At 41.5% G+C, this 17,302-nt stretch overlaps 1 protein-coding gene across 1 annotated transcript in view; it reads left to right on the forward strand.

Annotated features, from left to right (window-relative positions):
- The window catches only part of UBE4A (ubiquitination factor E4A), a 36,214-nt gene that overhangs the window by 5,755 nt on the left and 13,157 nt on the right, over positions 1-17,302 (forward strand). Inside the window, exons 3-13 of the mRNA XM_060103566.1 lie at positions 5,536-5,709; positions 6,316-6,428; positions 7,631-7,783; positions 8,430-8,589; positions 8,836-9,038; positions 9,241-9,432; positions 10,374-10,707; positions 11,752-11,872; positions 13,552-13,856; positions 15,359-15,491; positions 16,512-16,699. Coding sequence (XP_059959549.1) covers positions 5,536-5,709; positions 6,316-6,428; positions 7,631-7,783; positions 8,430-8,589; positions 8,836-9,038; positions 9,241-9,432; positions 10,374-10,707; positions 11,752-11,872; positions 13,552-13,856; positions 15,359-15,491; positions 16,512-16,699 — 2,076 coding nt within the window. The remainder of the gene's footprint in view (positions 1-5,535; positions 5,710-6,315; positions 6,429-7,630; positions 7,784-8,429; positions 8,590-8,835; positions 9,039-9,240; positions 9,433-10,373; positions 10,708-11,751; positions 11,873-13,551; positions 13,857-15,358; positions 15,492-16,511; positions 16,700-17,302) is intronic.

Genomic DNA, 17,302 nt, shown 5'->3' on the forward strand with positions numbered 1-17,302 from the left:
GAGTAACAGATGCCAGTCATGATCCCAAAGCTGTCAAGCTCTTTTATTTTAAAAATCACCTAATGAAAGATACTTAACAAAGATACTAATTTTTTTTAACATAGGAAACTGAGGTTATAGGCATAGGTGTGGAAAGCAAGTCACATGCAGCTGTAGAAAGCAGATGTGTTGAAGGAAGAATTATAAAAGCTTTTTCGCCTGTAGAGAAATAAATGAGATTTGTTCTTAAGCCAAGTGCTTCAGAGTCTATCTCAAGCAGAACGCTTCTTTCACTCCATAGAGTGGCCACTTTCATAACTTACTGCTTTCAGAACAGACATCTAGGAAAATCTGATCCTTAACCTTAATGTGAAAAAAATTAGGATAATATCTTACTAACCAGAAAAATGATTTTCCTCATCTGGGACCAAAATTAAGATCAAGTCTACCTCCCACCTATAAGGTAACATATGGACTAGAAGAAGTAGCATGCTGTTTCTCAAATATATTAGTCTTCTGAGGGTATTCACAATGTTTCAAGCCAGAAATTGCTCCCCTTCTCCTTCCTCCAAAAAGAATAATAGTGTTATTGTTTTTAGGAAAGGAGAAATGTTTATGTTTTCCCTTTATTTTGTTTATTTCAGAAGTATTCAGATATGTAGCTAAGTTGTGGCCTTACTCTCTGATTAAGATTGAATAAAAAGGAGGTCAGGGGACTTCTCTGGTGGCACAGTGGTTAAGAATCTGCCTGCCAGTGCAGGGGACACAGGTTCAAGCCCTGGTCCAGGAATATCCCACATGCCACGGAGCAACTAAGCCCATGCGCCACAACTACTGAGCCTGTGCTCTAGAGTCTGTGAGCCACAACTGCTGAGTCTGCATGCTGCAACTACTGAAACCTGCACGCCTAGAACCCATGCTCTGCAACAAGAGAAGCCACCTCGATGAGAAGCCCGCGCACCACAACGAAGAGTAGCCCCTGCTCACCACAGGTAGAGAAAGCCCACGCACAGCAACAAAGACCCAGCACAGCCAAAAATAAATTTTAAAAATTTTTTTAAAAAAGGAAAAGGAGGAGGGCTTCCCTGGTGGCTCAGTGGTTGAGAGTCTGCCTGCCGATGCAGGAGACACGGGTTCGTGCCCCGGTGAGGGAAGATCCCACATCCGCGGAGCGGCTGGGCCCGTGAGCCATGGCCGCTGAGCCTGCGCGTCTGGAGCCTGTGCTCCACGGCGGGAGAGGCCACAGCAGTGAGAGGCCCGCGTACTGCAAAAAAAAAAGGAAAAGGAGGTCAGGGGAAGACACATGAGTAGTAGACGAAGTGATGGATGAAACAAGGGAGAAATACATGTAATGCTGACTTTTTTAATGTGATAGAAATAGGCAGCTCTGAGTCTCTGTCTCTGAAAACTTTCCCAGATTTCTAAAATACAGGATCAGAATGGGAAACCTTGGATTAAGAGATTGAAGGAGAGAATGGAGAGTGAGGAGTTGGAAAAATAAGGAAATGAGAAAATAAAGTTTTTAAGTATGTGGTTGAGGGAAATTTCGCTAATCAGCACCTATTACTCTTGGAATTCAGAAGGGAATAGAGTGGTATAGGAATAGAGTGACAGAACGCTCATCCTTCTGGCTATAAACAGACATAAGGCTGGCTAGGGTTGGGAGCACTGCAGGCACCAAGCAGTGGGGACAAATCAGGTGCATGCCCTTCTGTTACTATTTTGGCACCTCATCATCTTAGTTTGTTTACAGTGAGTTTGTCAGGCCACCTGATCTAACCTGTTTTCCACCAGCAGTTAGTACTCTACCAAAAGCTTTGGCCTCCTTTATTGAGCTTCACTTTTACTAAAGTCACCACAGTGAAGCAACTCTTGCTTCTTTTTGTTTTTAAGATATTTTATTTTATTTATTTATTTATTTATTTTTGCGGTACATGGGCCTCTCACTGTTGTGGCCTCTCCCGTTGCGGAGCACAGGCTCCGGACGCACAGGCTCAGTAGTTGCACCACACAGGCTCTCTAGTTGTGGGGCACGGGCTCTAGAGCATGGGCTTAGTTGCCCCACAGCATGTGGGATCTTAGTTCCTCGAACAGGGATCGAACCCGTGTCCCCTGCATTCAAAGGAGGATTCTTATTTTTTTTTAATAAATTTATTTACTTTATTTATTTATTTTTGGCTGCGTTGGGTCTCCGTTGCTGTGCACAGTCTTTCTCTAGTTGTGGCGAGCGAGGGCTACTCTTCATTGCGGTGCGCGGGCTTCTCATCATAGTGGCTTCCCTTGTTGCGGAGCATGGACTCCAGGCGCGCGAGCTTCAGTAGTTGCAGCACGCAGGCTCAGTAGTTGTGGCTCACAGACTCTACAGCACAGGCTCAGTAGTTGTGGCTCATGGGCTTAGTTGCTCCACGGCATGTGGGATCTTCCCGGACCAGGGCTCGAATCCATATCCCCTTCATTGGCAGGCAGATTCTCAACCACTGCGCCACCAGGGAAGCCCCTCAAAGGCAGATTCTTAACCACTGGACTACCAGGGAAGTCCCACAACTCTTACTTCTGCAAGTTTTGCCTGGACTTTTAGAGTTAACTGTTTTTTGTCAGTAGAGGAAAAAAGCAGATGCAGACTTGTGTGTAGCTTTTAATGAACAACCTACTTATATACCCCTTTAGCGTGAGTGCCATCTGAGAAGCTCTTGTAAATTGCTTTATAAAAAATAAAAGGAGGGGCTTCCCTGGTGGCGCAGTGGTTGAGAGTCCGCCTGCCGATGCAGGGGACACGGGTTCGTGCCCCAGTCTGGGAAGATCCCACATGCCACAGAGCGACTAGGCCCGTGACCCATGGCCGCTGAGCCTGCGCGTCCGGAGCCTGTGCTCCGCAACAGGAGAGGCCACAACAGTGAGAGGCCTGCGTAACGCAAAAAAAAAAAAAAAAAAAAGATACAATCAATAAGAAAAAAGTAACTCATTGGAAAAACAACAAAAGTTAGGAACAGGGACTTCCCTAGTGGTCCAGTGGTTAAGACTCCACATGCTCCCAGTGCAGGGGGCATGGGTTCAATGCCTGGTTGGGGAACTAAGATCCCGCATGCCATGCCACACAGTGCGGCCAAAAAAAAGTTAGAAATGATTTATATATGATAATCAAGTTACTTTAAAAATCCAGTCTCGGGCTTCTCAGGTGGTACAGTGGTTAAGAATCCGCCTGCCAATGCAGGGGACACTGGTTCGAGCCCTGGTCTGGGAAGATCCCACATGCTGCAGAGCAACTAAGCCTGTGCTCCACAACTGCTGAGCCTGCGCTCTAGAGCCCTTGAGCCACAACTACTGAAGCCCGCGCGCCTAGAGCCCGTGCTCTGCAACAAGAGAAGCAACCACAGTGAGAAGCCTGCGCACCGCAACGAAGAGTAGCCCCTGCTCACCTCAACTAGGGAAAAGCCCGCGTGCAGCAACAAAGACCCAGTGCAGCCAAAAAAAAAAAAATCCAGTCTCACTAATAATTAGAGAAATGCCCATTAAAAGAACAATTAGGATAGTTTTTAGTCTATGAAGTTTTGTTTTTTGTTTTTTTGGTTTTATTTATTTATTTATTTATTTATTTATTTATGGCTGCGTTGGGTCTTCTTCGTTGCTGTGCGCAGCCTTTCTTTAGTTGCAGTGAGCAGGGACTACTCTTCATTGCAGTGCGTGGGCTTCTCATCACGGTGGCTTCTCTTGTTGTAGAGCACGGGCTCTAGGCGCGCAGGCTTCAGTAGCTGTGGCACACGGGCTCAGTAGTTATGGCTTGTGGGCTCTAGAGCGCAGGCTCAGTAGTTGTGGCGCACGGGCTTAGTTGCTCCGCGGCACGTGGGATCTTACCGGACCAGTGCTTGAATCCGCGTCCCCTGCATTGGCAGGCGGATTCTTAACCACTGCGCCACCAGGGGAGCCCCAAGCCATATTTAATATAATTAAAGGCATACTGATCTATTGGGTAATTCTTTGCCCACTAGGATTCTGTAGGGAAGATAGTGTTGCTACTATTGGCATTTTGGAATACCATTAATTATGAGTACAAAGAATAAAACTTTTGGTTTTTAAAATATGGTAGATTTTATAGCCAGGGATTTCAGAATTCTGTATTTAAAATGTTTCCTGATACAACTCAATAGCAAAAAATACAAACAGTCCAATTTAAAAATGGGCACAGAATCTGAATAAACATTTTTCCAAAGATGACATACAGATGGCCAACAGGTACATTAAAAGGTGCTCAACATCCCTAATCGATGAAAAGAAAAAACATCACTAATTGGGGAAATGTAAATCAAAACCACCTCACACCTCTTAGAATGGCTATTATCAAAAAGACAAGAAATAACAAGTGTTGGCAAGGATGTGGAGAAAAGGGAATTCTTGTGCACTGTTGCTGGGATTGTAAATTGGTGCAGGCACTATGGAAAATAGAATGGAGGTTCCTAAAAAAAATAAATACAGAACTACCATATGATCCGGCAATTCCACTTCTGGGTATTTATCCAAAGGAAACAAAAACACTAATTCAAGAAGATATATGCACCCCCATGTTCATTGCATCAGTATACAATAACCAAGATGTGAAAACATCCTAAATGTCCATCAACAGATGAATAAAGAAAACGATGTAATTACACACATGCACGCACATACACACACACGAATATTATTCAGCCATAAATAAAAAAGAAATCTTGCCATTTGCAACAACAGGTGGACAGTGGTTGGACCTTGAGGGCATTATGCTGAGGGATATAAGTCAGAAAGACGAATACCATATGATCTCACTTATGTGGAATATTTAAAAAAAAAAAAACAAGCTGATAGATACAGAGAATAGATTGGTGGTTGCCCAAGGCGGGGGGGTGGGGATGGGCAAACTAGGTGAAGGGTTTCAAAAGGTACAAATTTCCACTTATAAAGAATCCATGGGGGCCTCCCTGGTGGCGCAGTGGTTGAGAGTCCGCCTGCCGATGCAGGGGATACGGGTTCGTGCCCCGGTCTGGGAGGATCCCATATGCCGCGGAGCGGCTGGGCCCGTGAGCCATGGCCTCTGGGCCTGCGCATCCGGAGCCTGTGCTCCGCAACGGGAGAGGCCACAACAGTGAGAGGCCCGCATACCGCAAAAAGAAAAAAAAAAAAAAAAAAAAAAAGAATCCATGGGGATGCAATGAACAGCATGGTGACTGTAGTTAACAGTACAGTATTGTGTATTTCAAAGTTGTTAAGAAAGTCGATCTTAATAACACTTATCACAAGAAAAAAATTTGTAGCTATGTATGGTGACAGACATTAACTAGATTTATTGTAGTGATCATTTAACAATATAAATATCGAATCATTATGTTGTGCACCTGAAACTAATATGTCAGTGATACCTTCATTTAAAAAAAAAAAAGGTGTTGCCTGACTTGAGATGTTCACTAATTAGATAGTTAACTTGTTTAACACCCCAAATTATCCTCCGCTTGGTTACATTTATCATGTGTACTTGGTTTTCTCTTAAAGAGAGCATTGTAACTGTTAATGACTTACATTTTCTGGCAGATGAACTCCCCGCCAGCCCAGATGACTCAGATAATAGTGTGTCAGAGAGCCTGGATGAATTTGATTACTCTGTGGCTGAGATTAGCCGCTCATTCCGTTCACAGCAGGAAATATGTGAGCAACTCAACATCAATCACATGATCCAAAGGATCTTCCTCATCACTCTGGACAACAGTGAGTTACATCTTTGCAGCCAGCGTATTTATTACTCTGCCCTTCCTGCTTGGGCTAGGGACTTGCTCCTAGAAACTTACTGTATCTGATGGTTAAACAAACCCATCATACTCCCTGGAACACAGGGTTTATATTTCAAGGAAGCTTTTAATGTGACCTAAAGCAGAATTTTGACAGAGATACAACTTTCATTTCTATTTTGATACTGACTGGGCTATGTAGCTACTGCCTTTACTACCTTAAAAGGGAAATGGGAATGGTAGCTAAATCCATCTTCTTCTTAGAGGTGACCTAAACATTTAGATGAAAGCCCCAAGAAGGGTCAGATAGTGTTTCCCCTCTGTGCCCTATCTGTAGTTAAACTCCAGAATTAGTGCTGATGTCTGGGATTTACTCTTTAAATGTCATGGTGTTAGGTTTATAACAAAGCACATGCTCTTTGAGGGGTAAAAAAGATTTAAATCTTTAGATACTGCTCTCTGTGTCAAGATCATTCTGATATTACCTGAGTCAAACTTGGGGTTCAAGAGAAATGCCATCAAGATCAGTTGTCTGTATAAGACAGAAGCATTATCCTTAACCTACCAGATTAAAACCATTTCCCAGGTGACCCAAGCCTGAAAAGTGGGAATGGCATCCCCAGCCGTTGTGTGTATTTGGAAGAAATGGCAGTAGACCTGGAAGATCAAGACTGGCTTGATATGAACAACGTAGAGCAGGTACCATTCTTACATTCCTTACGTGTGCCTTCAGCAAAAATTAGCCTTGCAGCTGAACTCTGCTCACCTTTCTCCAACCATGGCTTTGCTTAGCTCCATCTCTTACATTGTCTGTGGTGTTCCTCTTTTGGAATCTTCTCATCTACCATGGTCCCATGTCCAAATCTATCCATCCTTTAAGACCTAGTTAAAATGCCATCCTGTTTACAAAGTTTTGCCAAGTAGGAGTTATTTTCTCCTCTGGGCTCCGGCAGTAACCTCCATGCATCTCTTATGGGAATTGTCTCTTTCTGTCTCATGTCTTGGCTTCTTTATGAACCTGTCTTCTCTCTCCCGTAGACACTAATATTTATCAAGGCCAAGGTCCATCTCTTTTTTTATATCTTTTCCAAAATCAAAACAATGCATTTTACCTTACAGGTGCCTAATTAACATTAAATGAATAAAAATTTGATAGGGAAGACTTGACAACTTGTAGTTTAACTTCATAATTGGGTTGGCCAAAAAGTTCATTCGGGTTTTTCTGTACAGTGGTATGGGAAAACCCAAACGAACTTTTTGGCCAACCCAGTACATTTAAACTGTGTTTATATAAGTCTGAGTGAGGTCAGCAATGATGCAGAGTAGTAGATTTCACATATGAGTTTAATCTCTGATTCTCCACACCATTCAACAAATATTCTTTTAATGCTTACTCTGTGCTAGGTGCTATGCTAGACACTTATGCTTGCTTTAGGATAACTACATAAACAATTAGATTTGTATACATAATATTTTCTAAAGTAATGATACACTGAGCCCTTTTTTCCCCATTGTTCTACGTTCTGTGATTCTTATAATAACCTGTGTCAAAATTATCTTTTATATCTTGATGTTCTAAAATAAACTTTGCAGTGGTCAGGGGAGATAAATTAGGAGTTTGGGATTAAGAAATACACACTACTACATATAAAATAGATAAACAACAGGGACCAACTATATAGCACAGGGAACTATATTCAATGTCTTATAATAACCTATGATGGAAAAGAATCTGAAAAAGAATAGCTATATATGTGTGTGTAACTGAATCACTTTGCTGAACACTTGAAACTAACACAACATTGTAAATCAACTATACTTCAATAAAAAATACATCAAAAAATTTTAAAAATAAACTTTGCAGTGATTCTGTATTTTTATTTATTTGTTTTTCTTAATAGGCCGTCTTCACTCGCTTATTACTTCAAGATCCAGGCAACCACTTGATTAACATGACCTCTTCTACAACGTTGAATCTCTCTGCTGATCGAGATGCAGGGGAGAGGCACATTTTTTGTTACCTTTATTCCTGTTTCCAAAGAGCCAAGGAAGAGGTAAAAGAATAATCCCTATTGAGTACTCTATTGTCCTCTTGGGTATGACTTTAACACATAAGCCAGAGAGTTGGATCAATGTCTTTTTTTTTTTTTTGGCTGTGCCGTGCAGCATGCAGGATCTTCCCCAACCAAGGATCGAACCCACACCCCCTGCAGTGGAAGCACAGAGTCTTAACCACTGGACCACCAGGGAAGTCCCAAGATCAGTGTCTATTATATCAATTTATATACATCATATTATATCTGGAACTGGATATCAGAGGCACTGTTAGTTTATCTTCTAAAGTTTTAGTCTCTCCTTTCTGTGGCTTGGGGTCTACCCCTTTCCCCACCTAACAAGTGCCTCCTATTATTCTCTCTACAAACGTCTTAATATATCACACCCTTATTTAAAAAAAGGTCTGATAAATTCATTTCCACTAAGGTGTATATAACAGAGTAGACTAAGCTTGATCACTTCCAGCATTAGAATTTCTAACAGGTGATTCCTTAAACCAAAGAATGGACTCTCATGGCTTTTCAAGCATCCACAGGAAAGCACTGCTGTTTTGGGACACAGTGTCTTTTCCCTTCTATTTGCTATATCTGTCCTTGTGCCAGGTCACAGAGCTAGCCTCTTCCCTCTCTTCATTGCCGTTTCCAGATTACCAAAGTTCCAGAGAACCTGCTGCCCTTTGCAGTGCAGTGCAGGAACCTCACTGTGTCCAATACCCGAACAGTTCTCCTCACCCCCGAGATCTATGTTGACCAGAACATCCACGAGCAACTGGTAGATTTGATGTTGGAAGCCATCCTAGGAGGCCGTGAGTAGATAAGCAACATCTATGAGCTTCTACATTTGATTTCCAAGTGTAACCTTCCTCTAGTTGCATTAGAAAGCCTGAGAGCCACTATGGTTCCAGCGTCAATTAAGGAAGAGAGCTCACACCTTGACCTTTGAGGTTGAATACCAGTAGAATTATCAAAAGTATCAGAAGAGTAAAGAGCTGTGTGTAAAGGCGTCTAAAAATTCTTACGTCCTCCTCTCTCTCTCTTTTGTCTTCTCTCAGATTTTGAAGGTATAGCTGAGTTTCTGGATGAGGTCATCGAAGCCTTGATACTGGATGAGGAAGTTCGAACATTTCCAGAAGTCATGATTCCAGTGTTTGATATTTTATTGGGCCGAATAAAAGATCTAGAACTCTGCCAGATCCTGTTGTACGCATATCTGGACATTCTGCTCTATTTCACTAGGCAAAAGGATATGGCAAAGGTAGGTCTGAAAGCTCATATGTATTCAGTTGAGTTGGAAGCTTAATACTCTATGCTTCCCTATCCTGAGGGCAGTGTAATATTACCTATGGAATAAGAGAAAGATACATTGGTTGTTGTATAGCCTTAACTCTTTGAGGCCCCCTCATCCCATCATTTATCTCATCATACAGACAAATAACTAGGCCTGTCTTCTCCTACAGGTTTTTGTAGAATACATTCAGCCCAAGGATCCTAGTAATGGGCAGATGTACCAGAAGACCTTGCTGGGAGTAATCCTGAATATCTCCTGCTTATTAAAGACTCCGGGTGTAGTAGAAAATCATGGCTACTTCCTGAATCCATCTCGTTCCAGTCCCCAGGAGATCAAAGTACAAGAGGCCAACATTCATCAGGTGGAGCTGTTTACCGGTGTATCCCAGCCCCCTGATCTTAGATTAAGTATCGTTTGCTCAGAAAGCAGATGCAGATAAGGCTGCTTGAGCCTCTTTGGGAGAGCAGATCAATCTGGTTGGCTGTCTACTATGATCATGTACAGAAATGGCCCTCTTTTTAGCAGGCGCTAAGAGCAGAGGACAAACCTTTGTGTGGTTTAAGAGTAAGCTGCTGCTCTTCTTTGCCCTGTGCTGTAGCACAGCTACCTGCTCTCAATCCTCGTTTTTCTCACCAAGCTATTTCTTATAACTTTAGCTCTTAAAATCTTCTGACTGAACTCCAGCTTAAAAGCCAAATTGTTTTCCTTTTCCTCCTTCTACTTATGTCCTCTCTTTTGGGGCTTCTTAGCATAAATTATGGTAGAAGTCTGGCCAACATATGACCATAAATGGTTGAATTGCGGGCAGTTTAAATCTCCCGTCATCACAACTTTCTAAAGCAGAGGTTGGCAAATTATACCAGTGGCCAAATCCAGCCTATCGCCCATTTTTGTAAATAGTTTTATTGAACCCAGCCATGCCCATGTGTATATGTACTGTTTATGGCTTGATTTCATGCCACAGTGGTAGAGTTGAATAGTTGCTACAGAGACCATATGGCATGCAAAGCCAAAAATACTTATCATCTGGCCCTCTGCAGAAAAACCTTCCCATCCCCTATTCTAAAGCTATGTAAATGCTACCTGCAGTTTGGCAGCTCATCAGGAAATCTCTTAAAAGTTCCCAGAAAAAAAAAAATTTTTTTTTTTAATCAGAAATGGTGGCGTAAGGCACAGGGAGAGTGAGGGAGAAGATTAGGATTCGTGTATTTTTGGAAATTGCCAGTGGCTAAGATTTGAGAGTAACAAATATTAGGATTGTGAAACTGGAATGTTCTGTGGTTGTGTTTTCTGGTTAAACAGTTCATGGCTCGGTTCCATGAAAAGATCTACCAGATGTTGAAGAACTTACTCCAGCTCTCTCCAGAAACCAAACACTGTATCTTGTCCTGGCTTGGAAACTGTTTGCATGCAAATGCAGGCCGCACCAAGATTTGGGCCAATCAGATGCCAGAAATCTTCTTCCAAATGTATGCCTCGGATGCCTTCTTTCTGAATTTGGGTGCTGCTCTCCTGAAGTTATGCCAGCCATTTTGCAAACCCAGATCCTCTCGGCTCCTCACCTTTAATCCCACTTACTGTGCCCTGAAGGAGTTGAACGATGAAGAACGAAAAATAAAAAATGTACACATGAGAGGTAAGGGGGAGCTGGTTTTCTCAAAACAGTGTGTGCATAACATCTTAGCCATTCACTTCTATATCCTTTTTCACAGAGGTCCCTCTTTCTCAAGATGAGGCAAAAAGAAAAGCTATTATGAATTTTAAAAAGGCAGACTTTTAAAAACTGTCATTTTTTAGATGTCCTTTAATGAGACCTTCTCTCTGAATTTGGTAGACTTGGATATTCGCTCATTCATTCATTCATTATGAAAATGAATAAAGTACAGTCCCTGTCCTTTTTGAACTCGAAGTCTCCACAGGAAGGCAGATATGTTAACAGATCATCATAATATGGTCTAGGGGTAATCTACAGGAGCACAGAGGAGGGAGTAAATGATTAATTCTACAGAAGCTGGAGGTCTTCATAGCTGAATCCTGAAAAATGAGTTGGGTTTATCAAGCAAAGGAGCAAAGGAGGCCCTTTATATAGAGGGAAAAACAAGTAGGAAGGTACACAGCTGTGAAATGGCTAAGGAACAGTGAGGAAGCTCAGTGTGGCTGGAACAAGGGGTAGGTGGGGGAAGGGGTATGGGAATTGGCAGGAAATACTAGCCTAGGGGAAAACTCAATACAGAGAAGTGAAAAGAAGAAGATAAATCACTCTTAATTCTACCACTCAAAATGAATCACTCAATCTGGATGTATTTCCTCCCAGTTTTATAACTCTGATAATTATAAAAGTAACACATGCTCAAAAGCAAATAATCTTAAATACAGAAAAGCACAGAATAGATACAAATGATCTATTATCTACCCCCTGGAAAAATCTATAGTGCTATCATTCCTTTTAATTGTTGGTGATTTCATGAACAAGCTAAAGAGATTTAACTGCATTTCTATACACTGAGAAGCCAAATTACATTTTTAGACAAGAGAGTAGGAATGTGAGAAGATGTGTTTTTAAGAAGATATTACTTAATTCACTAATAGCAGGATGGAAGTTGAACTAGAATAAGGGGACACTGGAGCCAAGATAGATGTCTGTGGCAAGCCATTTACTCTTCCTTTTAATTTCTTTGAGGTTTGGACAAAGAAACCTGTTTGATCCCAGCTGTGCGGGAGCCGAAGTTTCCCCAGAACTACAACCTTGTAACAGAAAACCTTGTCCTGACAGAGTACACCTTGTACTTGGGATTTCACAGGTAACTCCTCTGATGTCATGAGGAAAGAACTGCTTGGTTGTGTTGATAATCAGAAGGTTGAAAGTGCGTCTTACAGATAACAATCTCACTTTATTCTGAAGGCTGACATTAGGATCTAGTAGGAAAAGGGCATTATATGCATTTATTTGTGTCTACATGAAGTGGCTTTATCCATATAACTTGAATTTATTTTTAATTTTTGACGTGTTAAACTTTTTAAAATTAAAGATACACTAGTATTTTTCTCTAAACTTGCAAATTTTTAAATCACTATCTTCCTTTTGTCATCTGCTAAAGTGGAATTGTTTTCATTTAACATTTCACATTCTGCTCTTGAATTTTCATTACTTATTACTCCTGATGAAAAAAGAGAAAGCTTTACTCTATGGTATAGAGACAAAATTGACAAAATTAAATATTTATAAGGTATTTCAGTAAGATCAGTAGGAACATAAAAATCTGTATCAAAGATAAGGAGGATTCTGGAAGTGTGAAGATTTGAGAGCTAAAGTGTATGACTTCAAAAAATGGTCTGGTTCTGGCTAACCGTATGTCATTCTATGATTTTTTTTTCCCTCTGATTTAGCTGACTGTGACAAGTATAAATAAGGGGAGAAAATAGCTACTCACAGTCTATAGGAAGGTATATTGAGGACAGCAATTTTTAATGCCTTTTCGGGATACTTAAACTGACACAGCATTTTTCAGAACTCAGCAAATTTTTGGAAAAATGAAATTATATCTTTATTAGAGACATTTTCTATCCCTATCATTGACATTTTAAGTGACACAATAGATAACAATTTAGCATGTGTTTAACCTGTTCAACCACCTAGATTCAAACACAAAAATGAATGTCATCTAGTTTCCCAGTATTGGCTAGCTAACCCTAGACATTATCCACAAGGCCAAGAATGACTTTTTTAATTATGGGTCTTCCTTTCATTAGAGAACATCTGGCTGACCCTTTTTGAAGAATCATTTGATTTTATATTGAGCATCAGAGGACTGGAAGCTGCTCTTAGGCTGCATCATAGGTGGCTACTGGTTGATATGTGGTCATTAGTAATCTAGACTCCTTTCTCACCAGCTTTAGTTCTCTACTAACCATGGAAAGACTGTCCATATAACCACACCCAGGTACAGTCATTGCACTTGTGTGGTGTCAAACTACCCCGCTGGGCTTCTTGTACTTTGCCTGATTGTTATATATTGTACATAGTAAAAGCCCAATCTACAGCCTGCCCAACCGAGCCATTTTATGGATGGTGCATTTCAGCCGAAGACAACTAGCCGAATCTATGTAATGAGGTTCCATTCTTGAATACTTGGTGACATTTTCCCGGTGCTACGCCCCCACCTCTGTCCTGTCAGTAACTTCTGTGATTGCCTTCTGTGTCATCACAGCTGCAGCTCCCTACATCCTAAAAGGCAGTAATAGAATAAATAAGTGAGGATTTGGTTTTCAAAAATGGTCTGTAAGGGAGGATGGGAGGGAGGGGATATGGGGATGTATGTATACGTATAGCTGATTCACTTTGCTATACAGCAGAAATTAACACTGTAAAGCAATTACACTCCAATGAAGATGTTAAAATTAAAAAAAAAAAAAACAGTTTGTACTCAACTGTCCCTATATGAGCCTCCTGACCCAGTCTTTTCTGCTTTCTTGGGGGCAGGTTGCATGATCAGATGGTAAAAATCAACCAAAACCTGCATCGGCTGCAGGTAGCCTGGCGGGATGCTCAGCAAAGTTCTAGCCCTGCTGCTGACAACCTCCGTGAGCAGTTTGAACGACTGATGACCATCTATCTTTCTACTAAGACTGCCATGACTGAGCCGCAAATGCTGCAAAACTGCCTAAATTTGCAGGTGTCCATGGCTGTTCTCCTAGTTCAACTGGCCATAGGCAATGAGGGCTCACAGCCGATAGAGCTAACTTTTCCTTTGCCAGATGGCTACAGTTCTTTGGCTTACGTGCCAGGTAAGCAGGCTCTCCCTTGGGAGCTTCCTATTTATAGCCATCTAAGTTTAACTGGGTCACGTTGGAAGTTTAATCCTCAAAATATCCTTCCTTAGTTATCATTCAGCTGTTTTTGGAGAAACAACTCAAACTTGTAGGTAATGTCTGTTGGTTGAAGCCTGGGGGAACTGATAGCTTGTTCCTCAGCATTGTGTCGCCACTGCTGTGCAGATAAGAAAATAGTCTTCAAAGGATGAAGGGCAGTCATGAAGTTGTCATTCAACTTATAAATTTATTTGTCTAACCCACCCCCCTGTGCTATTCTTTAGAAAAAAAAAATCATCTCCTCTTGGTTAACCCAGAAGTGAGATTGTGTATGTGTGTATGTTGGTGAGGGGTCGGCAGAAACTGTCCGTCAAAATCAGGTTACATGTTCTTGATCACTGTACTGGTCATCTATTGCTGAGTCACAAATTACCCCAAAACATAGCAACTTAACACAATACACATTATCACACACAGTTTCCACGGGTCAGTGATCCAGGAGTAGCTTAGCTGCATGGTTCTGACTCTGGTCCTTCGTGAGGTTGCAACCAGACTGTCCACCAGTGCCGTGGGAATCTGAAGACTCGACCAGAGCTGGACGATCTGCTTACAAGCCTGGTCGTGTGGTTGTTGGCAAACCTCAGTTGCTTGCTGGTTTCTTTTCCAGGCCACACAGGACTCTCCTTAGTACTGCTAGCGGTATGGCAGGTGGCTTCCTCAGAGCAGGGAACCAAAATGGAAGCTGTAGGCTTTTATAACCTAATTATGGAAATGACATGCCATCACTTCTATGTGCCCCATAGTGTGTCTTCTACCCTGGAATAGTGTAGGAGGAGATATACAAGGGCATAAGTACTAGAAGGCAAAGACCAGTGGAGGACTCCAGAGAGTGAAGACCATAGTCATCTAATGTATTCATTTCTATTCAAGATTCTTTTTCATCTAAAGGGTTATTTTTTTTTTTTTTTTTTTTTTTTTTTCCCGGTACGCGGGCCTCTCACTGTTGTGGCCTCCCCCGTTGCGGAGCACAGGCTCCGGACGCGCAGGCCCAGCGGCCATGGCTCACGGGCCCAGCCGCTCCGCGGCATATGGGATCCTCCCAGACCGGGGCACGAACCCGTATCCCCTGCATCGGCAGGCGGACTCTCAACCACTGCGCCACCAGGGAGGCCCTAAAGGGTTATTTTAACACACAGTTAACCTCGAGTGTGGAAGTATATGTCTATCAGTATACTTTCTTAAACTGCACTGGTGTGTTAACATTTTATGTCTCTACTATTCTGTTTACTTGGATAAAAATAAAAATTGACTTACATTCAAAGGAGATTCTATATTAATTTATCGTCATTTCTAGTACCTACAAGACATTTGGGGTTTTTTTAACCTTCACTAAGTAGAGTAAAAGGGAGGAATTTAAATATTGCATAATACAAAGAGTCGGATGTTTGGCCAATTCCAGTGAATATTTTTTTTCTCAGAATTTTTTGCAGATAACTTGGGTGATTTCCTCATTTTTCTCCGCCGCTTTGCCGATGACATCTTGGAGACATCAGCAGATTCCCTGGAACATGTCCTTCATTTTATCACCATTTTCACTGGAAGCATAGAAAGGTGAAGTGCTGAAAGCGTGACTCTGTCACAGTTTAGAGCTGCAGACATTCAGAAGACTTCTAAACCAAGAAATAAACAAGCCTGAATCATAAGGGGTTGCCTTCAGAAGTTGTGTTAACATTAATGAATCACCTGACTATCCTTACGGGTAGCCCAAAATCCCACACTTGAGAGGCATAATAAACAAAGGACTTTGCCCACAGAGAATTTGAACCTGCATATAAGGTACCTGATGGGAATTTCACTGCTAGTCCCTGGTTAAAATAGTTACCTTAATGCCAGAGACCTTGCCAGGTGCTAATGATCTTCTAATGTATGATAACAAAGTTTGCTCTTAAAATTCTGAGTTGGATGAGCCGTAAACTTGGGTAAATGCTCTCTGATCTCAAGTCTTACCATTCATAGCTTCTAGTCCTCCTTCCCAAAGGAAGATGCTCACTGACCTGTAGAGTTGCTTCTCTGATTTTTTGGTGGTAGGCCAAAGGAAACAGTATGTATGAAAGTGAGAATTTGCTGCACAAAGAAGAGATCCACAATCCCCTGAGCCGTGTCAGTGAGACACAGGTAGAAGCCAGTCCTTCACTGAACTGAGCAGACCTAATGAAAAATCATAAGTCAACAAGTATTAGGTGCACATGGTATGCATATAAGTAATGTGGAATAATTATATCCTGGCCCTTAGCCTCAGAAAGCTTGGAAAGGCAAGTTTATCCCAGATGAAGCTGTCAGAGAATAGTAAGTCATGCATTGTTATACAGAAGTAAACAGAATGGCGGAGCATTAAATAGAAACTTAAGAACTCATCCTCGTAACTGGTAAGCTGTGATCTTAAAGAGCTGAATGGTACACTCTGCATATCCCCCAGAAATTGACCGACTTAAAGCTGCGGAGTCGTGTTTTCTCCTGTAACTCTCTGTACAGATGATATATGATGTTTTGACTCCTCGTATGGAGAGAATAGTTATAAATTTGGGAGTTAAATTTTCTGCCTGCTCAGTTTGCTTTCTGCCCTATTCATAGGATGAAGAATCCCCACCTAAGGGCCAAACTCGCTGAGGTGTTGGAAGCAGTGATGCCCCACATGGATCAGACCCCAAATCCCTTGGTATCCAGTGTGTTCCACCGGAAACGTGTGTTCTGCAACTTTCTCTATGCATCCCACCTTGCAGAAGCTCTAATCAAGGTCTTTGTGGACATTGAGTTTACAGGTAAAGCAGTCTAGAACCAAGAAACTGATCGCTGATCAGTTTTTAAATGTCAGGAAAATATCATAAGCCATCATTTATTGAATACCTACCATGTGCTACCCTTGATGCTAAGTGCTTTTTTCACATTGTTTCCTTAATCTGTCACCATCTGGAAAGTTTTACTCTATTATCCCCATTTACCTATAAAGACATGGATGCTCAAAAAGATTAAATTATTTGTTTATGTCATACAATTAAGTGGTAGAATCAGGTCTCTCTCACCTTAAAAAAGAAAAACGCATACTGTTAACAACTTTACTATAATTTTTGATAGAATCATACTCAAATAAATAAGGCTGTCCAATTAAAACCCCAGGTCTTTATTTTTCTCTGCCTCAGAATTACAGAATGGTGATAATGAGACGATGTGCTGATTGAGATATTCTTTTGTCTTATCCAGACGGTCTAACTCTCGTACAGTTTAATTGTTAGATTAAGAATAACAGCAACATTCCCTTTCTCTCATGCCCTTTTGAGCTGTAACCCTGAGATGCTATGTCTGAGTAAACAGTACCCCCTCTCAACCGGTAAACAAGATATGCAAAGCAGTACTTAAGGCCCCTT

Source organism: Mesoplodon densirostris, chromosome 7 (genome assembly GCF_025265405.1).
Source record: "Mesoplodon densirostris isolate mMesDen1 chromosome 7, mMesDen1 primary haplotype, whole genome shotgun sequence".
NCBI classification, from domain to species: domain Eukaryota; kingdom Metazoa; phylum Chordata; class Mammalia; order Artiodactyla; family Ziphiidae; genus Mesoplodon; species Mesoplodon densirostris.